Source organism: Lathyrus oleraceus, chromosome 5, assembly GCF_024323335.1.
Source record: "Lathyrus oleraceus cultivar Zhongwan6 chromosome 5, CAAS_Psat_ZW6_1.0, whole genome shotgun sequence".
NCBI classification, from domain to species: Eukaryota; Viridiplantae; Streptophyta; class Magnoliopsida; order Fabales; family Fabaceae; genus Lathyrus; species Lathyrus oleraceus.
Genome location: NC_066583.1, coordinates 14,146,038 through 14,172,281, shown reverse-complemented (window position 1 = coordinate 14,172,281; position 26,244 = coordinate 14,146,038). Strand labels below are relative to the sequence as shown.

General features: G+C 36.4%; 1 protein-coding gene across 1 annotated transcript; it reads left to right on the top strand.

Annotated features, from left to right (window-relative positions):
• Positions 1-1,651: 1,651 nt before the first annotated feature.
• On the top strand, positions 1,652-2,089 carry LOC127078466 (uncharacterized). Its single transcript, XM_051018921.1, has one exon. The coding sequence runs from the start codon at positions 1,652-1,654 to the stop codon at positions 2,087-2,089; it is 438 nt and encodes a 145-aa protein (XP_050874878.1).
• The last annotated feature ends 24,155 nt before the right edge of the window (positions 2,090-26,244 follow it).

Sequence of the window (26,244 nt, the reverse complement as noted above, 5' to 3'; positions counted from 1 at the left end):
ATTTGATGCCAGTGGCAGAAATGCTAGTCGATTCTGCTGCAGGCTATGAATATTTAAGCATGCTTGACAGGTATTCTGGGTATAATCAAATATTTATCGCTGAAGAGGATGTCCTGAAAACAGCATTTTGATTCCCCTGAGCCTTAGGCACCTACGAATGGGTAGTGATGCCTTTTGGTTTGAAAAATGCTGGGGCAACCTACCAAAGAGCAATGAATTCGATCTTCCACAATTTCATAGAAACGTTTATGCAAATATATATAGATTATATTGTCATTAAGTCTGTTTCAGGGAAGAGTCGCGTAGACCATCTTCGAATATCTTTCGAGAGGATGAGAAAACATGGTCTAAAAATGAATCCTTTAAAATGCGTTTTTTGTGTGCAGGCTGGGGATTTCTTAGGCTTTGTGGTCCACAAAAGGGGATCAAAATAAACAAGAATAAGACCAAGGCCATCATGGAAGAGAAAACGCCATCAACAAAGTAAGGTTTGCAGTCACTGCTAGGCCAGATTAATTTCCTAAGGAGATTCATCTTAAACCATAGCGGGAAGACGCATGCTTTTTCACCATTGCTTCGAATCAACAAGGAAGGGCTCGAGTGGGGGAAGGCTCAACAAGAAGTATTCGAAAAGATTAAAGCATACTTGAGTCACCCACCATCTTGACACCACCTTGTAGAAATAAAAGTATGAGATTGTATGTATATGCATCTGACAAGACTTTAGGAAGCATATTAGCTCAAGAGGATGATAATGGTGTCGAAAGAGCCATTTACTACCTCAATAGGGTCTTAAATGATGCAGAAACTAGGTATAGCATGGTCGAAAAATTATTATTATGCCTATATTTCTCTTGTACAAAATTGAAACATTATATTAAACTTGTTGACGTTTATGTTTCATCTCATTGTGACGTTATTAAACACATGTTATCCAAACCAATCTTGCATAGTCGAATTGGGAAATGGGCATTAGCATTGACTGAATTTTCTTTAACATACATACCATTAAGAGTTGTTAAAGGACAAGTGGCAACAAACTTTATAGTCAACCACTCCATAGACTCGAACGCACTGAACTATCTCGAATTGGGACCTTGGAAGTTATACTTTGATGGGTCTAGTCATAAGGATGGTACAGGCGTCGAGGTTGTAATTATTTCTCCTAATAAAATTCCAAAAAAATTCCAATCCAAAGTAGAAAGTACCTGCTCAAACAATGAGGCTGAATACAAAGCCCTCATAGCAGGACTTGAAATATTGTTGGAATTGCGGGCAACTAGAGTCGAAATAATGGGTGATTCAAAGTTGGTCATAAAGCAGATCACAAAGGAATATAGATGTATTAAGGAGAATTTAATCATGTACTTCATAATCGCCAGTCGACTGCTAAAAAGATTCGAAATGGTTTCTATTCAACACATACCTCGACTAGAAAACCAAGTGGCTAACGATTTGGCTCAAATCGCATCCGGGTATAAAATTTCAAAGGAAAATTTGCATAAAGTCATTGAAGTCAGGGGAAAGGTCGTGGTAACCAGATTAATACCCCTAGACTTAGAAAAGATAAAGCTAGGATATGCTGATGAAGGGCATTTCAAAATATTGGTAGTAGACAATTTGACGGATGATGCAAGAATTTGCCAAAGAAATGGGCTTTAAATTGTTAAATTCGACGCCTTATTATGCTCAAGCCAATGGACAAGTCGAAGCTGCCAATAAAGTGATCATTGGTTTGATTAAAAAGCATGTAGGGAAGAAGCCTAGGAATTGGCATAAAACTCTGGACCAGATTTTATGGGCATGTCGCACCTCTCCCGAAGAGGCCAATAAGTCAACCCCCTTTCGGTTAACCTTTGGCCATGATGTTGTTCTACCAGTAAAAGTTCACCTACAATCCATAAGGATTCAAAGACACCACGAACTTCCAACAGAGTCATATTGGAGCATGATGTTGGATGAATTGGTTGACTTATATGAAGAAAGGTTAAATGCTTTAGAGTTGCTAAAACGACAAAAGAAGAGAATAGAAATCTCTTATAATAAGAAGGTAAAAGTCAAAAGTTTTGCGAATGAAGACTTGGTCTAGAAAGTGATCCTCCCAATGGATCGAAAGGATAGAACCTTGGAGAAATGGTCCCCAAAATGGGAAGGCCCTTTTCAGATTTTTTAGGTATTCTCTAATGGTGCCTATGAAATCGAAGAGCTTAATGAAGATAAAAGGATTCTAAGAGTAAATGGGAAATATTTGAAAAAATATAAATCGATACTCCAAGAGATATAAATAAGAGACGAATAGTTATATAAATAAAACAAAGCCAATATGGTAAAAATGCCTAGATGGTTATATTAAATTCTAAGGTCCAAAGAACCAATATTCATTACAAAGAAAATTATCATTACACTGCAAAATAGATAAAGAAAAAACTAGAAAGGAAGGTTGGCCTTGATCTGCAGATACTTGGCTTTAAGAAGCTCTAGACGTTTTTCGCACAAAGATCTCTTCGATCGCAAAAGTTTGACGTCAGACTCAAGTTGTCGAGCCATTTCGACAAATTCCATTCCAAATGATAGCTCTTGGGCCATTAAAGCTTCATCAAACTCCAAGAGTTGATTTTTGCTTCTTTCGGCATTAGAGATCTTCGCCTGAAGTTCTTCTATTTGTTTCCTCCAGGAAGCAATGTCATGGTTATGAACTTCGACCTTTTCCTTGTTCTTCTGTTTGGTCTGCTCCAATTCCATTGCCCTATTGGTAGACTCGGTAGCAGCATCCTAGGAAGCAGCCTCAGAACCAGACTTCTTCTCAATTTCCCCTGTGAGTTGAGGTAACAACTTATGATCTGCAACATCTTGGTCGATCATAGTTCCTATTTCGAAGATAACCTTCGCCACTTCAGGAGAAGCTTCAAACATGTCGACTTGGTTGAGAAGAGCCTTTAGATTCAAAGGGGAAGAGGGATCAGCCAGCAGCAACAGAAACAAGTCTCCTTTGAAGACTTTGTCTTTGATATTAGAAAGAACTTTGGCTGCAGGAGTGCTCGAAGGTTGATCTTCAGACACCGAAGTACTAAGGCTTTTATTAGAGGAACTTTCCCTACAGTTTAGCATAGCCTTCAAATACACAAGGGGTTAGCTTCGTTTCAGCATAGCCAATTTTTCTTCAGAAATACCTTTGGTACTACTCATTGAAACCCCGACCGTTGGAACATCGGCCATGGTGGGAGTGACAAGAGTTTGAGTTCGAGCTTGCTGTTTACCTGCATTAGCTTACCCCCTTCAAAGCCTTTATCATCATCAGGGATTGTGATGGGGTTGCCTTTGTTCTCCTCCTCCACAACCATATCCTCGACATTACCACCTTCTCCCTAAGGATTGTTCACTCCTTCAGCTGTATGTAAATCAGTCCCGGAGGTTTCCTCGTCTTCCTCTAATTCATCTACATCCATGGGTTTTGGATCGCCTCTAGCCCCACCTTCTTCACTTGAATCAGTTTCGTGACCGGAGTCGCTGCTTTGAGAATGTTGAGTGGCAATCTTCAGTGGTGAAGCGTCGAGGTCACCAGGGGGAGGTTGGTTAATCTCACTTGTAGACCATTTTTCAGATGATGGTCGATAATTAGATTCTCCAGCACTATTTAAAACATCTGGTGCGGAGGTAGGCGCGAATTAGGTAGTATTCTTGGTTCGAATGACAGTGCTTACGCCACCCTGAAATCAACGCGATCGAAAATTATAAATGGAGAAAGACGGTCAACAAGTTATGTAAGGGAGAAATAAGTTTGTTATACCTTATCACCTTCGACCCCAGGGATGGAGTTGTCGCTCTCACTTTGGGTCGTGGCTATCTTCGCCATCTCCTTAGGAATAGGCTATTGGATAACGAGAATAACATAAAACAGTTAGTGTTAGCTAAGAGGAAATAGCTTTCAAAGGGAATGTACTTCGAGGGAAACTTCCTGTGTCACACCTTCATATATGTCCGATTCGATTCGGACATCTTTAATCCCTATATGAAGATGCCCTTTGAATTTGCCTAGAGTATGCTTAGTCACAACCACCCGCTGAGTTTTTTTTTTGAGATTGTTGTCGAAGTATTTTATTGGAATCCCCACGAATAAACCAATCTGGAAATGGAGGGGAAAGGGCCACTCCAAATTCAGCATTAGGCAGTGGAGGAAACTTTGGGGGAAACATTTCAAGAGCCATTTCATAGCGTTTCTCATGAGGAACGTATGAGGGAATCTTTAGGTTTTCCATTTTCTTTGAAAATTTATCTTTAAGCGTGACAGCTGCTTCGCGGATGGTTCGACTAAGACCATCAGGTCTATAGGAAATTTCAAAGTAGGTTTGAAAAGCTTGAATTTATCATATAAGTGTATAAGTACCTTTCCTGGTCTTTTCCTACACAAGAAGAAAAGGTTTATCAAATAGTTGAATGAAAGAGGTGACGTCACATAATTCTTTGACGTAGTACTTAGCCCACCACTTCCCAAACTCTCGACTGCAGAGGAAGCTGGGCTCGAAGTTGAATGGAGTAAGTTGGGTTCTGCCAGTATACCTGGCTATTTGTTTAAGAGCAGTAGCTTCGGAAAGGACTGGATTATGGAGAAGGAGACTACCCTTCTTGTCATACAAGCATTTTGGGAGGACCTGAACTAACGCAAATTATCGAGCGACGAGGTTGGGATGATAGGTTATCAAAGTAACCTGAACCTTAGAAGGGTTGAGTCGAAGGGTTAGAATCCTGGGGGTTAAAAAGGATTCCCAAATCAGCAAAGATTATGTCTCCTGTTTCTTAGATAGATATGGAAAGGCCCTAGTAAACCACTTGGGACCGATTTTCCTGAAGGCGAATGAGGCCAAGCTCGAAGTAAAGACACGGCGCTTAGCAAACATCATGATATAGCCCATGAAAGTCGATTGGAGGGCTTGTCCTTCATCATTTGGAGTCAGTTGAGCTAACCTAGGGCCTTCGACCCTTCTGTTCAGGATCTCCTTAGCATCTTTGTCGATAAGGCCTTTGTTTGACAGGTTGGCCTCGAAAGTGGCATTTAGCCAGAGCTGCAATAACCAAAAAGGGCCAGACAGGAGAAGGTTCCCTTTGTCCCCCAAATTCTTCAATTGAACAACTCCATCGCTCAAAGATTCATAAAGACTCGCCAAGATCATCTCGCTTAGGCAGATATCATGCCCCGCATATAGTTGGTTCGCCAGAGTAAGATACTTCTTGGAAACTTGTAGGGACTTCGAACAAGAAATGGAGTGTGACAACCAAAAGGCTAAGAAGGATATATGATCCATGTCAGTGACAACGTCGGTATCCTTATCATGGTAATGAGCAATGTGGGTCGAATACGCTTCTCTAGTTGTCGAAAAAGCAATAGTGTCCATAGAGTCGGTGTCGGGATCATAAGTGTGGCCAGTAGGCTTCAGCCCTGTGATAACGGCCATGTCGAAAAGGGTTGGTGTGGTCATACCACAAAGAAGGTGGAAGGTGTAATATGTACTATCCCAGAAGTACAATGAGGAAATCAACATTGGAGTGTTGTAATCTAAATTCAATTTCGACAGCATAATCAGGTCATATATTCCTATGTCTTTCCAAGCCTGACCTTTAACTTTCTCTATTTTGGTTAGCCAATTTAGGTAATCAGTAGGGTCTTTAAAGGTGGGAGTAGCATGGAAGGATCTGAAACCATTCTTTATAAACCTCAGATCTATAATATCCCCATCCTTAGGGTTTTCAGTGGAGGGGGTTTCAGTTCTAGGTTTTCTAGATTGCCCTATGGGTTTAGATTTGTGGTAAGAGAGGAAGAACTCTCTAAACTTACTAGCATCAACATCTAAATCATCTAAGGGCCTAGATAATGCATAAGTTTTTTCAGAAATAGAAATAGGAATAAGTACCTGAGAGGCGTAAATTATGCGTTATTCTTCTGTCTGGGGCTCTGGTATGTATTGCCGGTTGCCAACCGCGACTGGAGCAGACTACATGGCGAATGAAGGAAGTTCAGAGGTCTTTTTTGGAGCTTTTGTCCTATTGGCGGAGGTTTTGACAAATGTAGTGGGGTATTCGTTACCGTTAGAGATATTGACTAAATCCAAGGTAAATCATACAAGTCGAGTCGCCACCGCACTTCTATTTATCCAAAGGAATGGTTAGAAAGCGAACAAAAACCTAAAAGTTTTATCGAATCAAAAACTAGTAAAAATGTCAGAGATCTGGGTAAGGGGTTGGTTATGCAATGAGAATGTGTTAGGCACCCAAAACATCCTAGGTACTCCTAGGGAGCCCTTTTCATACTTGTTGCAAAGGTTGTTGTTTTTTTTGAAAATTTATTTGTGCAAACATGATTGAAGGGATGAGAAAAGCGTGTATGTTTATCTAATGTACTACTTACTAAAAGAAGGGTCAAAAGAAAATGACTCGCACGGACGTCGCATCCACTGCATACGTATCTCATCTAAATCTGAGAATCAGAGTCTTCGTAGCTCGGCTACTTATGGGTTAAAGAGGAGTGTGCTCGCTAAGACATCGTGTCTTATGCCTACGTATCTCGTCTGGGATGAAAATCAGAGCAAAACGTAGTTCGACCACCTATGGGGTAAGGGTTGTGTTTTGGGGTGAACGACGTTACTACACAATCTACCGGATGCTCGACCTTTGGAGACTTATTCGCCTGTAGTAGAAGGAGATAACGTGTTCTTAGGAGAAGAAAAATCAATGAGTTTGGGGTGTTTAGGGATGCTCATGCAAAAGGGCATTCCTAGATGAAGGAACCGCGCAACCTTAATTGACATGCCACGAGAGGCTATACAAAACCTAAGAAATCGGTAACATGCGGGAAAAGTAAAGGGATCAAGAGATCTACCATACAAATAAAGATCTGAAGTAACAGCAATTAGATAAATAAGAAACCGAAAGACGCTTCCAAGATAAACACCATCAAAGAAAGCGAGTCAGTACAGGTAATCGGAATAGACCTCCATGTGGTACCCCACAAATAAAGTGGAACACCAAGCAAGCTATCCCCAGCAGAGTCGCCACTTTTCTGTAGCGGGGTATTCGTTACCATTAGAGATATTGACTAAATCCAAGGTAAATCATACAAGTCGAGTCGCCACCGCACTTCTATTTATCCAAAAGAATGGTTATAAAGAGAACAAAAACCTAATAGTTTTATCGAATCAAAAACTAGTAAAAATGTCAGAGATCTGGGTAAGGGGGTTGGTTATGCAATGGGAAGGTGTTAGGCTCCCAAAGCATCCTAGGTACTCCTAGGGAGCCCTTTTCACATTTGTTGCAAAGGTTGTTGTTTTTTGTGAAAAATTATTTGTGCAAACATGATTGAAGGGATGAGAAAAGCGTGTATGTTTATCTAATGTACTACTTACTAAAAGAAGGGTCAAAAGAAAATGACTCACACGGACGTCGCATCCACTGCATACGTATTTCATCTGAATCTGAGAATCAGAGTCTTCGTAGCTCGGCTACCTATGGGTTAAAGAGGAGTGTGTTCGCTAAGACATCGTGTCTTATGCCTACGTATCTCATCTGGGATGAAAATCAGAGCAAAACGTAGTTCGACCACCTATGGGGTAAGGGTTGTGTTTTGGGGTGAACGATGTTACTACGCAATCTACCAGATGCTCGACCTTTGGAGACTTACTCGTCTGTAGTAGAAGGAGATAACGTGTTCTTAGGAGAAGAAAAATCAATGAGTTTGGGGTGTTTAGGGATGCTCATGCAAAAGGGCAGTCCTAGATGAAGGAACCGCGTAACCCTTAATTGACATGCCACGAGAGGCTATACAAAACCTAAGAAATCGGTAACATGCGGGAAAAGTAAAGGGATCGAGAGATCTACCGTACGGATAAAGATCCGAAGTAACAACAATTAGATAAATAAGAAACCCAAAGACTCTTCCAAGCTAAACACCATCAAAGAAAGCGAGTCATCATAGGTAATCGGAATAGACCTCCAGGTGGTACCCCACAAATAAAGTGGAACACCAGGCAAGCCATCTCTGCAAGAGTCATATGAGCCCTGACTGGAGAGATCGAATGAAATTCAATTGCCCGGTTGGGTTTGCAAAGCAATCTGAGGGTTTATATGAGAGGGAATTGGTTCTTTGCCGATGAGTTCCCTTCAGTCTCTGGAGGTTGCTCTGAACTCTGTTAGCTCTTCTCTCACTATCTTTTTCCCTGTTAGGGTAATAGGAATAGAATGACCTTTTGTTTCATTGAAACTCTGAATTTATAACCTGATTTTTGTGGACCTGTGGGCTCAAATGAGAGAGGCCCAAGTCCAAAATTTTTTTGTTATATTTTATTTATTTATTTATTTATTTATTTAATTATTTATTTTATTTATTTATTTATTATTTTAATTTTTTTTATTTATTTTTATTTATTTATTTTCGATTTTCATTTTTTTTTTGTTTTTCGTTTTTTTTAACACGTGGGCTTCGCCTAGCGAGCATGACAGTTCAAGAAATTCCTCTGAGCGTAGGTGATTCTGGTGGCTTTTCTTGGGACTCGCTAGGCGACCCTTTCTGCTCGCCTAGCGAGCATGACAACTCATGAACAAACTTTTGCTCCTTCAAGATTAACGTTTTGATTGACGAATAGACCCCATTTGAACCTATTGGAAGTATCTCAAGCCATTCCCTTGTGTTGACTGATCATCTAAATAGAACCCACAAAATGTCTTGGATGATACTCAAGCTTCAAACAAAAGATGTTAGTGACACATTTTTGTGCTTTTGGTTAGTAAACAAAAGTAAGAGAAACAATGATGTATAATTCAAGCATGCTTGGTGATCTCAAACCAATCACAAGGAGTCCCACGCAAAGGCAAAGGGAACCAAGATGCTAGAGATCCTTGAGGCAATGCAAATGCAATGTTATGATGCCATGAGGGATCTTAGGGTCAAAATTGGGGTCTTACAGATGCCCCTATTTAAGGTCATTCTAGCCGGAGAAGTGAAGGTTAAAATCTTCGTCTCGACGGGGTAGAATGGGCTTAAATAATAACAAAGAGACGAATTTTGGTCCCTAAGAGACCTCATGATGCAAATGTCGGTATGAAAAATGGTAGCACTATGTGGAGATATGTGTCCACAAAAGCAAAGAAATCAGAAGCCACTGATAATCCATATGAGCAATTCACTCCATGGGACCAAGATCCTGGGGACTCTCCTGGGGATAGAAAAGGGATAAAAATGCGCGAGCAGGTCACGACTCAAAGCGTAGGGAACAGAATTCCAAAGGGAAAAGATCCAATGGAAAGACTCGAGCTGACTCGAAGATGCATGTATTGGGGAATATGCCAATACAGCAAAAAACTATCCACAGCGGATACTTCGGATAAAATCCGGATGAAAACAATCCACTAAGGGACTTCGCTGGGGATGTCCACAAGGACACTCCTGGGGAAGCAGCGGGACGAGGTATTACCGGTTACTGGGTAATAAGCTCAAGGAGAAATGTGATCTGAACGCCAGGTATGAGGGTGAGAGATACAGCATGCTCCGGAAGAGATGAATATCCAAGATCGGTATAAGGGTGAGAGATATCAAAACTTCAAAACGTCTGAGGAAAACCTAAAAGGTATACTTGAACTCAGGGATTCTGACTCCACAGGGGACAAAAAGTCATAATAGGGAGCAGAGAGGAAGGAACACCAGGGATACCGATTACTGGGCATATAATAGGTGACCAACCAAGGCGTGAATTGGGGAATATTCCCAAAACACTCATCATCCAAAAGAGGGCTAAAAGCAAACTCGATTACAGGATGGATATTCGACTCCACAAAGGGGATACGAATCTTACTCAACTGGGGAAGAACAAAAGGCTTCAGACCCGAGAGTGCATGAGATATGCTATCTATTATCGTCAGAACATAGATAATATACTCGCATGGACGATTATCCACAACCGGTTACTGGGTTAATAAAGGATAAATCGACCGAAAAGAAAAGGCATCGGGATACCGAAACTAGGTATATAATGATGACCAATTCAGGGGAGAAACAATCGTTACCAACAACAACAAGGTAGACGAGAGATGACCCGCTGGGGATAAATTGCGTAATCAGGGAAATTATCTAAGCAGATGAGGGGATATCATCACCGAATATTGGATGAAGATAACTGTCACCAATTAAAGATGAGCAAAAATAGTTACTCTGCAAAAAGAGAAGAAATAGGGTTTACAACTACCGGTATTAGGGTAGAGAAACACAGACTCCGTCGGGGATAATAATTACTAATTATTGAGAAATTATTCATTTACCACAGGGAAACAGGAAAAGAGTCTCAAGAGACCGATCTAGGATTAAACTAGATAGGCACACCAAATCAAGACTTGTCCCGGTGAGGATATAACTCAATGGGGGAAAACCATCCCAATATATGTGTCAGGAAGGAACAAAAACAATCGACATCCACGAGGATATAACCCGGTGGGGAATATGGAAGAAAGGATAGACGCTTTCTGCCTATGGAGCTGACTCTATATGGAGATATCAGACACACACATCTGCTTGGAGAAATATATATCACCAAATAGCAGGAGACAACAAACAATGATATATGGCAAAGAGTGCAACATGAATATCTGAATGTTATAATTATGCATGTATATGCATGGTTTATGTATGATGTATGCTGACAAACATGACATATCTAACACCACCAGGTCCAGGAATCAACCACCCGGTACTACATCTCAAGAGAGAAAGCCAAGTTCACCGGAGAGTATCCAATCTGCTGGGGATCAAAGATACCAGGAAGCAAAGAACTCTGCAAGGGATGAATCATCAATCATTCCAGCTGGGGACGAGAGTTATCCCAGACAAGGTCCACCACACCAACAACTCTATTGGGGAATCCATCAGAGGAGATAAAGGATTTATCGGGATCAACCACCAAATATCGCTCTTGCCCAAAGAGATCCAAGCTGCTGAGGAAGAAAGATTGCTACTCTGCTGAAGGGAAGAGAGGTGACTCTCAACAAGCAATCCACTTGGTAGGATAAACCACAAGGGGTTCCGGAGGGAGGAGATACAGTCATGCCAGGAGAATGGACAAAAATCTTACCCTGTTGGGGATCGTACCACCCTTGGGAGAGCATTGAGGATCTCCTAAGTATCCTTTCGTCATTGTGAATGTTCACTTTGTTTAAAAACCAATTATAAAAAAATTTGATCGTTTAAAACAATGATATTTTCTTAATCAAAACATACAAAACATTTGTTGAATAGAAACAGATAAGAGTGCCAATAATTGGATAAAGGCTCAAATTTATTTGATAGAATAGTAGTCTGCGAATGGCAAGACTCCATAGATCTTTACAATTTTGAAATTGGTGATATATATTGGAAAAGGGCTACATTGAACATAATGACCATTTCTCCACCAATTCTGAATCCGATGTATTTGAAGCTTTGACTGATAATGAGCAAGGATCTCTGACGGACGACAGTTGTAGAACAAAGTCTTGTCAGGATGCAGTTACTTGCCAAATCCCTAATTTTTGCCTAGATTGCCCCAGGATGAGGTACTCAATCTATCGGGATACATATATCATTATTATATATTTTTTGTGTCTCTAACTTTTTCCTGGATCGCCCTTTCGGGTTTTCAATCCACCGAGACGCTCATTTTTGCCTAAGCCGCCCTTTCGGATTTTCAACTTAGCGAGCTATTCAGTTTTTATTTTTTTAGGCGAAGTATTTCTTGACTGCATCTGAATTCACAGGACGAGTGAAATCCTCCCCATCCATAGTTGTAAGTATCAAAGCACCGCCTAAAAAGGCTCTCTTAACAACATACGGACCCTCATAGTTCGGAGTCCACTTGCCCCTGGAATCGGGCGCGAAAGACAAAACTTTCTTGAGCACGAGGTCACCTTCTCGGAACACACGAGGCTTGACCTTCTTATCAAAAGCTTTCTTCATCCTTTGCTGATATAACTGACCGTGGCACATGACAGTCAATCTCTTCTCTTCAATCATATTCAGCTGGTCATAACGACTCTGAACCCATTCAGCATTAGTCAACTTGGCTTCCATCAAGACTCTCATTGATGGGATCTCCACCTCTACAAGGAGTACAGCCTCCGATCTTGATTTAGCGATCATATCGTCAACGTATACCTCAATCTCCTTATGCATCATGTCATGGAACAAGGTAGTCATAGCTCGTTGATACGTGGCTCCGGCGTTCTTCAAACCGAAGGGCATCACTCGATAACAGAATGTTCCCCAAGGTGTGATGAATGTTGTCTTCTCCATATCCTCGGGTTCCCTTTTAATCTGATTATATCCGGAAAATCCATCCATAAACGAGAAGACTTTGAATTTAGCTGTATTATCTACCAATATATCAATATGTGGTAGAGGGAAATCATCTTTCGGACTAGCTTTATTCAAGTCTCTATAATCCACACACATCCGAACTTTTCCGTCTTTCATAGGCACGGGCACAATATTGGCCACCCATTGAGGATATATAGAAGTCACCAGGAACCCCGCATCAATTTTCTTATGAACTTCCTCTTTGATCTTCAATGCCATATCAGGATGAGTTCTTCTGAGTTTCTGCTTCACAGGCACGCACTCAGGCTTTAAAGGTAGGAAATGTTGCACAATATCAGTATCTAGACTAGGCATGTCTTTATATGACCAGGCAAAGACGTCAACATATTCTCGTAGCAACTTAATCAACCCCTTCTTAACATATTCTTCCAAAAGTGCCCCAATCTTTACCTCTCGCACACAATCTTCAGACCCCAAGTTGACTGTTTCCAGATTCTCAAGATGCGGCTGAATGATCTTCTCTTCGTGCTCAAGTAGCCGGGTGATCTCATCAGGAATCTCTTCAACATCATCTTCCTCTGCCTCAAATACAGGGAAATCAAAATTGGGAGATGTTGTTGGGTCATTATGTTCAATGGGTTTAGAAATCAACCTGCATAATGATTTTGGATGTGAAAAGGTTTAGAATTCAAACAAGGCAAATCATTATGCAGATGAAAAGATCGATTTTATTCTATTTTTTAGGGTTTTATGTGATCACCAATTTCATGCAAAAAGCGAAAAGGGGAAATAAATGGAAAAACAAACATTTAACATGAATTTATTGAATGAAAATATCATTGTATTTATGCGCCATCAATGTCATCACTCCTCCTTTTGGTATGGGAGAAGGGTTTTTAAACAAAGTGATCATTACGTTGACTTATGGACTACTGTTGGAATATCCACAGCTACCTAATTGTTGCAGACCCCTCCAGGGATGATAAAATTGCCAGAATCCTTTGTATCTTCTTCTAAAACGGAAGCAGCCTCCTCATCTTGACTAGTGTGGATAAAACCTCCACTCTTGAATAACCCTTGCTTGTTGAAAGTACTAGAAGAAAAACCTATGCCAGCCCGGGACTCGTTGTCTTCTAACTCAATCATTTTTCCTAAACCAGTGGTTGCACCACGCTCAATGGCCAACTTTGCATCTTTGTAGGAAGCAAATGAAGGAGTTCTCTTCTCAATAGGCTCAGCTATAGATAAAGCTTGGAAAGGAGTTCCAATTTCAACCTCAGCATCTATATAAGAGAAGGAAGACAAATGGCTAACCAGGAGAGCCCTTTCTCCCCCTACCACCACCAGCTTCTTGTTTTTCACGAATTTCAATTTCTGGTGTAGGGTGGACGTCACGGCGCCTGCCTCGTGAATCCATGGTCTACCTAAGAGACAGTTGTACGATGGGTGAATGTCCATAACCTGGAAGGTAACCTGGAAATCACTTGGTCCGATCTTGATTGGGAGATCAACTTCCCCAATCACAGTTTTGCGAGACCCATCGAAAGCCTTCACAACTACTCCACTCTGCCTCATGGGCTCGCGGTTCTCTTGCTCTAAGTGATCCATCAATCTTGAAATGTTGGCTCTAGTGTAGTACCGATGAGTCAGCTTGTCTTCATAATAAATGAAGGACACAGAGTTAGACCACAGGGCAAGGGGCCGGAAACAAAACCTGTTTATGCATATGATGCATGCAATGCTTGTGCATATGATTTTGTTTTTTATTTCAATGGAACTTTAGAGTTTTATTTGCAAATTTTGGAAGTATTAAGCATTTTATCACATACGGAAATATCTCATCAAATAATATCAGGGAAAAGAAGTGCAACGTCGTCAATCATATACAAGAGAAAAGGAAAATAATCATCTTATGGATCCCTAGAAACAATCATCTAAAGCTCGGGACACAGGAAGATAAGATGCGCGAAGCTTCTTCACCTCCCTCTCGTAGGCTTCCTCCATATCGGTATTCTCTTTGGCGAGTCGATCATACCTCCTCTTCCAGAAATTAGAAGACTGAGGAAGTAGAGAAGTCCATACATCATCAGGGTCATCAATAACCTGATGCTCAAGAAACTCAATCAACACATCCTTCTCCTTAATCTACTGAAGCAACTCTTCACGTTCACGGATCCAGGCACGTGAACGGTCTTCGTCTCTCAACTCCTCTACTCCTTGATTAGGGAGGGTTGAAGGCCCAGCCATAATCATAGGTGTAGGTCTCGGATACTCGTAAGGCATGAGATACTCAGACGCCCTCTTCCTAACCCAAACAGTGTAAGGCTCCAAAGCAATGCAATTCTTAGGACCCAACTCTTTCCTTCCTTTCTTATGAATCTTGCGCCAAGCGCGGACCATCCTAGCTTTCAAGCCTTGGGGATCTTTACCATCCTGAAAGAATACACCCTCTAACAGAATGTTATTGGGTTTATCCTTTAAGGGGAACCCAAGCTGCCGACGTGCCAAAACAGGATTGTAGTTAATCCCACCACATGTACAAAGAAGAGGTACATTGGAGAATTCGCCACAAGAGTCAATAATTTGCACACCATCATACACACGGTTATACCAAGAGATATCATCATTAGTGAGAGACATAAGTCTCGTGGACCACCGTAGACATTCCTTGTTCTCCTTGAAAGCGACCGTCTGAGGTAAGTGAGAAATAAACCACTTATACAACAGAGGCAAACAACACACAATGGCGCCACCACCATTTGCATTCCTCATATGCAAAGAGAAGTAGGTATCGCCCAACAGAGTCGGAACGAGATTAAGAGTAGAGAAAATCCTAATAGCGTTCACATCCACAAACTTGTCGATGTTGGGGAATAACACTAGCCCATAGATGAGAAGTACAAATATGGCCTCAAAGGCATCGTCACTCATGGCCTTCCTGTACATAGTAGCTTGAGCAATGAGGAACTCAAAAGGGAGACCTTGAATTCCGCCTTTGGTAGTCATATGAGCATCAACCAGAGATTCATCTATGTGTAACATGTCTGCTATCTCTTGAGAAGTGGGAACCCTTTCCAAGCCACTGAACGGCAACTGATCCAGAACAGGTATACCCATAAGATAAGCATACTCCTCAAGTGTAGGCAAAAGCTGAAAATCCGGAAACGTGAAGCAACGGTACAAGGGATCATAAAACTGCACCAATACACTCACCAATCCTTCATCCACCTGAGTAGTCAGAAGAGGAAGAAGCTTCCCAAAATGAGCCTTGAAACCCAAAGGATCTAATACATAGGATGTCAGATTCCTTAACTCTTTCAAATCTGGTTGCCTGAAGCTGTACTTCTTTGTATTCCTTCTTTGTCTTTCCATGTCTGAAAATTTTGCAAATAAACCCCTTAAGTTCCTTGAAAATTTTCTTATTTATTGATGATATGGATGCAAATGGGTGCATGAATGCATGAATGCAACAATCACACTCAAGGATCAAGCAAAGCACACCAAACAAAGGTCATGGGATGGATCATGTTATCCTTAATATCAATCATCCATTTTGGTGGATTATGGTTTACACCTTATCAACACCCAAGTTCCATTGATATTAAGGATTCATGAACGGAGCATGGAGTTAGGTTAAGAACCACCCAAAAGGGAGTGTACTAGGGTTTAAACCTGCCAAACATGTTCTACAAGAGGTTCCCATAGTCATCATCCCATCTTTAGGATATTATTGGAGAAACGACTACTCGTATTCCGAAAATATTCTCAAGAGAGACTCTTATGAGTGTAGTATCGTGTAACAATCGTATCAAGTCTTACACTTGAACGACTTTCGCACTACATCGTAAGAATAGGCCAAGATGGGCTTGGTAAACTAAGGTCCTTGGCTTCTAAGGTCTATATTGGAAAGAGTAATGTCTAACCACAACTTACTTGTGTGACATTATTGATCCTAACATAACCTCCACCAAGTGAATGGACTTGCAAGTCAACTTGCTAAGGAATAACTTCACACAAGTCAACAAGACTACGCCATTCTCCTATCCTAAGTGCACTCGAGTCCGGGTATAGAACTCATCTCACAAAGATCACCAAGCATACAAGGAATTAATATTCAAGCAATTCAATCATTACATACAATACAGTAATCCCAAATTGCACAAAATATGTCAAAAAAAAATACAATACAATACAACAAATATGAAAAGTAGGCAAAACCCACTAGGCAAATGTGATGTCCCCAGCAGAGTCGCCACTTTTCTGTAGCGGGGTATTCGTTACCGTTAGATATATTGACTAAATCCAAGGTAAATCATACAAGTCGAGTCGCCACCGCACTTCTACTTATCCAAAGGAATGGTTAGAAAGCGAACAAAAACCTAAAAGTTTTATCGAATCAAAAACTAGTAAAAATGTCAGAGATCTGGGTAAGGGGTTGGTTATGCAATGAGAAGGTGTTAGGCACCCAAAACATCCTAGGTACTCCTAGGGAGCCCTTTTCATACTTGTTGCAAAGGTTGTTGTTTTTTTTTTGAAAATTTATTTGTGCAAACATGATTGAAGGGATGAGAAAAGCGTGTATGTTTATCTAATGTACTACTTACTAAAAGAAGGGTCAAAAGAAAATGACTTGTACGGACGTCGCATTCACTGCATACGTATCTTATCTAAATCTGAGAATCAGAGTCTTCGTAGCTCGGCTACCTATGGGTTAAAGAGGAGTGTGCTCGCTAAGACATTGCGTCTTATGCCTACGTATCTCATCTGGGATGAAAATCAGAGCAAAACGTAGTTCGACCACCTATGGGGTAAGGGTTGTGTTTTGGGGTGAACGACGTTACTACGCAATCTACCAGATGCTCGACCTTTGGAGACTTACTCGTCTGTAGTAGAAGGAGATAACGTGTTCTTAGGAGAAGAAAAATCAATGAGTTTGGGGTGTTTAGGGATGCTCATGCAAAAGGGCAGTCCTAGATGAAGGAACCGCGCAACCTTAATTGATATGCCACGAGAGGCTATACGAAACCTAAGAAATCGGTAACATGCGGGAAAAGTAAAGGGGACGAGAGATCTACCGTACTGATAAAGATCCGAAGTAACAACAATTAGATAAGTAAGAAACCCAAAGACTCTTCCAAGCTAAACACCATCAAAGAATGCGAGTCAGTACAGGTAATCGGAATAGACCTCCAGGTGGTACCCCACAAATAAAGTGGAACACCAAACAAGCTATTCCTGCAAGAGTATGTGAGCCCTCACAAAAACTCAACAAACAGGTTAGAGTAATATGACGGAATTAGGAGAAAACAATGCCATAACAAACACAAAACAGGTTAGAGCAAACAGGATAGGGTAATCAAGAGTTGCCCCCAAATCAAAATGTAACCACATGAATCATGCCATTAAAATTCACAAAAAGCTCACAAAAATCAACCAAGGGTAGGAGGCCTAAACCTCTTGTCAAACACATGCATCAAAAGGGTATCAAATTCACCCATAATACCTCATACATTCAGAGCATTCAAATTAAAAGCATAAAGTAATGGGAATAAGGCAAACCTGACTGGAGAGATCGAATGAAATTGAATTGCCCGGTTGGGTTTGCAAAGCACTCTTAGGGTTTATATGAGAGGGAATTGGTTCTTTGCCGATGAGTTCCCTTCAGTCTCTGGAGGTTGGTCTGAACTATGTTAGCTCTTCTCTCACTATCTTTTTCCTTGTCAGGGTAATAGGAATAGAATGACCTTTTGTTTCACTGAAACTCTGAATTTATAACCTGATTTTTGTGGACCTGTGGGCTCAAATGAGAGAGGCCCAAGTCCAAAAATTTTCTGTTATATTTTATTTATTTATTTTTTTATTATTATTATTATTTTTATTATTATTATTTTTATTATTATTATTATTATTTATTTATTTTTTCGTTTTTCGTTTTTATTTTTTTTATTTTATTTTTTTTTCGTTTTTCGTTCTTTTTTTTGTAACACGTGGGCTTCGCCTAGCGAGCATGACAGTTCAAGAAATTCCTCTGAGCGTAGGTGATTCTGGTGGCTTTTCTTGGGACTCGCTAAGCGACCCATTCTGCTCGCCTAGCGAGCATGACAGCTCATGAACAAACTTTTGCTCCTTCAAGATTAACGTTTTGACTGACGAATAGACCCCATTTGAACCTGTTGGAAGTATCTCAAGCTATTCCCTTGTGTTGACTGATCATCTAAATAGAACCCACAAAGTGTCTTGGATGATACTCAAGCTTCAAACAAAAGATGTTAGTGACACATTTTTGTGCTTTTGGTTAGTAAACAAAAGTAAGAGAAACAATGATGTATAATTCAAGCATGCTTGGTGATCTCAAACCAATCACAAGGAGTCCCACCCAAAGGCAAAGGGAACCAAGATGCTAAAGATCCTTGAGGCAATGCAAATGCAATGTTATGATGCCATGAGGGATCTTAGGGTCAAAATTGGGGTCTTACAACAAAGACATATGTTCCCTTAAGAACTTTGCTTGAGGTTGCCATTGTTAGAGTTTGAAGGAAATCTGGGTTTAGTTGAAGAACGTTTGAAGAAAGGAGGGCTAAAGTGTTTGGATATTCATAAGGCGTAAGAAAAAATGTGAAATGGGTAAGTTGGTGAGTTTTATAGGCACACTTGGAAGATATAGCGTTCCAAATCAATATTAATGGTGGACTAGTTAGTGGGACACATGTCTCCCTTGGGCAGTGTAATGGAGATGTCAATTAATGTTGTAGCCTATGATTTCCAAGAGTCTAGAAAACGTGATGAGTGAAAAAGATTTGGTTGTGGGCTGAAAAGACGTGGGTAGGAAAAAGGTAATGATGACTCTGATGTCACCAGACAAGTTGGAGAAACTAAAAAGTTTTGCTAACATTGGGACACTTGGCACAATGTCAGGGTTACTAAGGCGTCGAAACAAGGTCTCAAAAAATGTCTTTTTCTCACAAGTGTCGAAAATAACATTTTTTGGGGGCAATTGTTAGCTCGTATTTTCGACGCCCATTAAGAATTAGCAAAATTGGAAATCATGTGTACAACTGCTTTTCGATCAAGAAGTGGTATTCGACAAGCTGAAGGTGATTCAACTGGTCAAGGTTAATAAGGATCAACATACAGTTGAGATTCCATAAAAGGGTCTCTTAAAGACAGTTGAAAATGGTTTCCGATCAAAGATTCAAAATTCAAATAACGGAGGGGATTTCACCCTCATCAAAAATCGTTAAGAGCACATATGGAGCATAGTGGATAAATGCGCACATGCAAGGCGCCATGTGTCTCGACGTGATTGAAGAACCATTAGAAACAATTATCTCTATTTAGTATAAAGATAAGGTCTTAATGTTAGAAAAAGTGTGTACAAAAATGTGTAAATTTATCAAGTACTCGTGTGAAGAAGAATCGTAAATCACACACCATTTTTAGTTACTTCAAAGCAATATAAATTTATCTTTTTTTTTCTTCCAGAAATATACTTCCTTACTTCTTCATTCCAAACACCTTCCTTTTACTTTGTCATTTACAGTTTAAAAATTTCCTTGTTTTTTCCTTACTTTCAACATTTACTTTACAATCTTAAGATTCCCTTACTTCCGACATTTACTTTGTCATTTACAAATCCTTTACGATTTCTCTCGTTCATGCCACCCTTTTTATTAGTTTTCAAACTCTAATTTTGCGCTTATTATTGGGCATTCGTTACTACCAAAATTCATTTTCAAAACGGTTAGCATTTGTCCTAGGATCAATCTGATCGATCCTGTACGTAACCAAATTTAGAAATTTGGAAGATCAGCGGTTGTTTACCGATTTTCAAGGTAAACACCCTATTTTTAGTTTAATTAGTTAATTAATTACTTAATTAACTATTAATTTGGGATTTTATTTATTTAATATTTAGGATTAATTCATTTAAATTAATAATTAGGATTCGCTAAATTTCTAAATTCATGATTTAATTTATGTCGTAATTTAATTTATTTATTTGTGATTTGGTTATTTAAATCGGGAAAATTACTTTTAATTATTTATAATAGTCATGTTTAATTAATTAGGGATAAAATTAAGATTAATTAAAACGAGAATATGGAATAAAATTAGAAATATTGTTAGGGTTTTAAATAGAGGTGTCAAAAAAGTCCTAAATGAGAAAGTCCCAATAATTAGGCCCCATACTTGATCCCATTTTTTAGGCCCCCGCTAAATCAATAATTTTTTTGCCCCATTAACTATAAGCCCCCTCATATTTATGTTTTTTAAAAGGCTCAAGTGAGAGACTCAAAATATAATTTCTTTAAAACAAAATATATTTTTTTAAAATTATATACTTTTTTAAAAATAAATAATTTTGAAAATAATTTTTTTTCTGAAAAATAAACAAAAATATATTAAAAAGTTCAAACCTTTTACAAAAACAATGATTTTTTTTTCGAAAATGAAAAAAAAACACTAGTTTTTTTCAAAAATAAAAAACTATTTTTTTGAAAATAAAAAATCATTTATTTTTTTGAAAATAAAAAAATCACTTTTTTTAAAATAAAAAATAGTCGAGTGTATTTTTCCAAAAATAAAAATAATTGACTTTTTTCAAAAATAGAAAGAAAAAAAGTCAAATTTTTTAGAAATTAAAAAAAGTCGATTTTTTAAAATAAAAAATTCTTTTTTATTTGAAACAAAATCGATTTTTTCCAAAAAATTAAAAGCCGATTTTTTTGAAAATAAAAATAAAGGTTAAGTGTTTCTAAAAATTAAAAAAAAAATCTTTTTTTTTTTAATTTCTTTTTTTCTTTAAAAAATTCAACTTAAAAAATGAAGATGCCTTAAGTCCTTACTTGAATTTTATGGGTATTTAGTTTATGGGGCCTGTATATTTTGGGACTCATTTGTTTTTACGATTTTGGGCCCCCTATATTTTTGGGGTCTTTAAAGTTATGTTTCGGCCCCCTAAATTTACAACTCTAGTTTTAAGGGATAAAAATTAGTGATAAAATCAGGATAAGAGATCATATTGCATCTTATTTAATTTATTTTCTTAATCAAATTAAATTATATTTCTGCAATCAAATGAGATAATATCAATGGGATAAAAATATGAGATTAAACTAGGGATGAAACTCTAGGATTTTCAAGGGATAAAATCGGGGATAAAATTAGGGATAAAGATCATGTTTAATATTCGAGTATAATAACTAATTTATTTTCTTAAATAAATTAAATTTTTTTTTTGCAAAAACAATTAAGGGATAAGATCAATTCAACATTGTTCAAACCGTAAGTTCTCTACCATAGCGTATTGATGCATTTTCTTAAAATCAATCACTTTCTCGCCCCCTGATGCGTGGGAATTTTCAAGGGTTAAAAACAATTAACAAATAATTTATTTATACAAGAACTACGGTACTCTGATCTTTTCCTAACACGAAGGTACATAGGCTATAGTTGTAAACTCTAGTGAGTACGATAATAAAAAATCTTTTTTGGTCTCTCAACTATTTTAATTAAAATATTTGCTCCATAAATATGATAAATAATTAACAATTAATCGATAGTCAAGCAAACATCGGTAAGCCCGCATTAACCCTAAGATTAAAGGAGGATCCCATTGAGTACAATGGAGGTAAGGGGTTCCTAGTACCTCCCCTTTACTTAACCGACTCCCAAACCTAGCAGTTCATCCTTAGTTTATAGGGTTTATCATTATTTTCTTATTTCTTAGGAATGAATAAAGGATGGTGGAGACTCTGTTATTTTTCCAGCCGCGACAACTACATTGAAGATATTATAGATGTGGAAACTGATGGAAATTGTGATTTTTGTGTTATTGGAGATTTACTTGAATGAGGTGAAGATTCTTGGTCATTGGTTTAGACACATCTAAATGGTGATATATATGAAAATAGTCATTTGTATTCCAAGGTGTTATATGACACAGTTTCAAAAGTTAGGATTTCATTGAGAATCTTTGGCTTGGGTGTTCAGGATCGTGACAAATGGATGACGATTCTTGACATAGGTTACTATATTACTTTTAGATACGGTGTTATATTGGTATCATTGTCAGATAACCTTAACATCGTTTTCTTTCCATTTGTGGTATCTCCATCCATGTCTGTGAGTATACATAAAATAATTATAGTTGGTTTTGTTGACAATAATGATTGGGTTAAGGTGAAGTTGAAATCTGATTTTCCATTGTCTTCCATCATTTACCGTTGTAGAGAGAACTGTAGTGATAATGCAAGAGCATGTGAAACAACATGTGTATGACATATAAGACATTAGGAAGAAAAAGTCGAGAAATCACATAATTTGTATTGTATTGATATTGTTGTATAGTTAGGATTATATTGATATGTTTGTAAGTTATGTTTATGTTATGATAAAGTGAGGCTAATTTTCATATAAGACAATTTTAAGTTAAGTAAGTTCAAATCAAAAGATATTTACTTGTATTAACATTATTTTTTTCTCTTTTCTGAAATTCTTCTTGTCATTATTAGAACAAGTTGGAGATTGTTGTAATTTATGATTAATAAATGTCCATGGGTATGTTCCAAAATGACAAAAAATAAAAGTGACTAAATGCCAATAAATTCTTGGGAAATAGTCCCACTTAGAAAATGACACTAACATTAAAAGAGGATAAAGTGTCACATGGATTAGTGTGATGGTCTCAAACATTATGTTATTTGTCTCCTCCATACACCTCATCGTTGGTGCCTCCGGTGGCAACACCGACTCCGGCTCTAGGATCAGGTCTGAGGGTGTATGGGTAGATGCGCTAGTGGAGGCTTATAGGCGGAACTTGAGTACTTAGGCACGACGCATTAGAGAAATCAAGCTACTCACGACATTATACGGCAGCGCTGATGGCGCTCTGGCGGTCGGCCTTCGGTCGACATAAGGTAGATTATTTTTGTTCTTTTTTTATCGTTTCTTAAGTTTGAATTTTAAATTCGGAAATAGACAATACTTCATAAAGTGTTGTTGAATGAAAATATTCAACTCTTAAAACATATTGTTGTAGGCGAAACAACACTTTTTTTTGGTAAAAGTGTTGTTGAAAATATGTTGTTTCATCAAGGGTCGCAACCTTATGAAACAACAAAAACATGACCTATAAATAAACCATTCCGAATCCAGAAATCAAATCACAAAACACATATTCTCTTAAAAAAAATCATATTCTCTTCCCTACATTCAAGTCTTCATCCGTCTTATGCAAACTCGAGTATAGGCTAAATTATCCTGGTATTCCTGCATACAAATGTTGGAATATTTTATAATTTAAATAATATTTAAATATTATATTCCAATAATTATTATGTGGGCATATATATTTTAATTATATTAGTTTTTTGTCAAATTAAGAGTAGTTGATTGAGTGGTCAAATAAATTTAAAAGGCTAATTAGAATTTTATTTACTAATTAATTAATTAATTAATTGGATATGAGCTCAAATATGAATGGATGTCACAATGACCCATTTCGGAATAATGGAAATCCTAATTGGCCATCACCTTATATATAGGCTATGATCCCTAATATACCGGACACAAGCATATTATCTCTTCTCCTGAAGAGTGTTTGAGGCATTAGGAGTATCGGTTGAGGATTCCAAGCCAACAAGTGTTAGTCACTTGTCTCTATATTTTTACATTTTAGGATTATCGTTATCTCTGCATACAAAGTTTTCTTCTTGAATCTGTCCCGGTATTCATATACTCCTTATATTTTTGTTTTGCTTTCGTCTTAAATTATTATTATAGATTTGATATTCTTATTTAAGCATTCTTGTATAAATTAATTATGAAATTAATTTTAGCAAATGGTATCAGAGCGGGTCTTCGTATTTGATTTATCAAGGTTGATTATTATAATTTATATTTGTTTTTTAAAAATATAATTCTTATAAATTCATGGACAAATTGATATATATTTACAAGGACTATTTTGAATTATTTAAATCTAGAGAAAATAAATATTGGTATTTGCTCTTTAAAGATGGTATTTGGTTTTTGTTAATGGTTGTTGACAAGAAATTCAAAAATTCTAAGGACATATTTTTTTATTTTTGGCGTGTGTTGCTTTTTTTTTTTTTTTTATATGGTTGGTCGTAAGTTCATGAAACAATGATAAAAAAATTATTTATTCTGTTTCATTTATTTATATTTATAAAGCCTGATAACTATTTATTTGATTTGTTCATGATATTATAGAAGAGAAAATAAAAATAAATTTAAATAGTAATAAAGTGTTGATTGAATATAAATATTATATTGTAATACATATTATAAATTTTAGATTTGTTTCAAATATAGTTTGTTGCTATGAAATACGTTTTTTTTTTTAAATTTAAATTTGATAAAGATATGATTCAAATATAAATTTAAATATATTATTTTTGGAAGAAAGGAATTTATGCAAATTCTGATTTTCTTGAAGATATATGTTATTTAATATATATATATATATATATATATATATATATATATATATATATATATATATATATATATATATATATATATATATATATATATATAAAAGATTCACAATCATCGATAATGACCATATATGTGATTTCAAATATATTTAGCATAATATATATATATATATATATATATATATATATATATATATATATATATATATATATTATGCTAAATATATTTGAAATCACATATATGGTCATTATCGATGATTGTGAATCTTTTATATATATATATATATATATATATATATATATATATATATATATATATATATATATATATATATATATATATATATATATATATATATATATATATATATATATATATATATATATATATATATATATATATAAATATATATATAATATTGATTTTTAACATTTTATTTGTGGCTAGAGAGTATATATTATGTCAATTATTTAAGAAAAATAAAAATTAAATTTAAATCTAATTTTGGTGATTTGATTCTTAGTTTAAAAAATGTTTTATTATCAAATGATTTTATTTGATTTTAATTTATTGTTTTATCTTTTAATGATTCACATAAAATCTTCATATATATATATATATATATATATATATATATATATATATATATTATATATATATATATATATATATATATATATATATATATATATATATATATATATATATATATATATATATATATATATATATATATATATATATATATATATATATATATATACATATATATATATATATATATATATATTTTTTTTTTTTTTTTTTTTTTCAAAATTTTATTTGTGGCTAGAGAGTATATATTTAGAAGTATATATTTATGTCAATTATTTGAGAAAGATAAAAATTAAATTTAAATCTAATTTTGGTGATTTGATTCTTAGTTTTAAAAATAGTTTTATTATTAAATGGTTTTATTTGTTTTTTAATTATTATTTTATCTTTCAATGATTCAGATAAAATCTTCAGATGAATTTAAACAAATACTAATTTATTTAATATATATTTAGTCATTATATATTATTTATGGATTTTTTTTTTGAATATTTTGAATTTCTCTCAAAATTATAAGGTAAAAATAAAGATTTGATTATTTAAATTATGTATACTTTGAATTTTAGAATTTTTTTTATTGGTTCTAAATAATATATTTAAAGAATTATTTAGTGTGTATGTAAATTTTTTTATATTTATTTTGGATATATAAATATTTAATATTTATCTGATTTGAAATTATACATTTAGCATGATTATGTTATTTGAGTTTATTATTATTAAGTTTTATAAAATATTATTTTTTTATCGTGCAATTTGTATAAATCCATAAGTTTGTGTTTTATTGTGAATTTTTTTTCACACTAAGGATAGTCAATAAATATTATTTTTATTATTATTATTGAGAGTATCCTAAATTATTA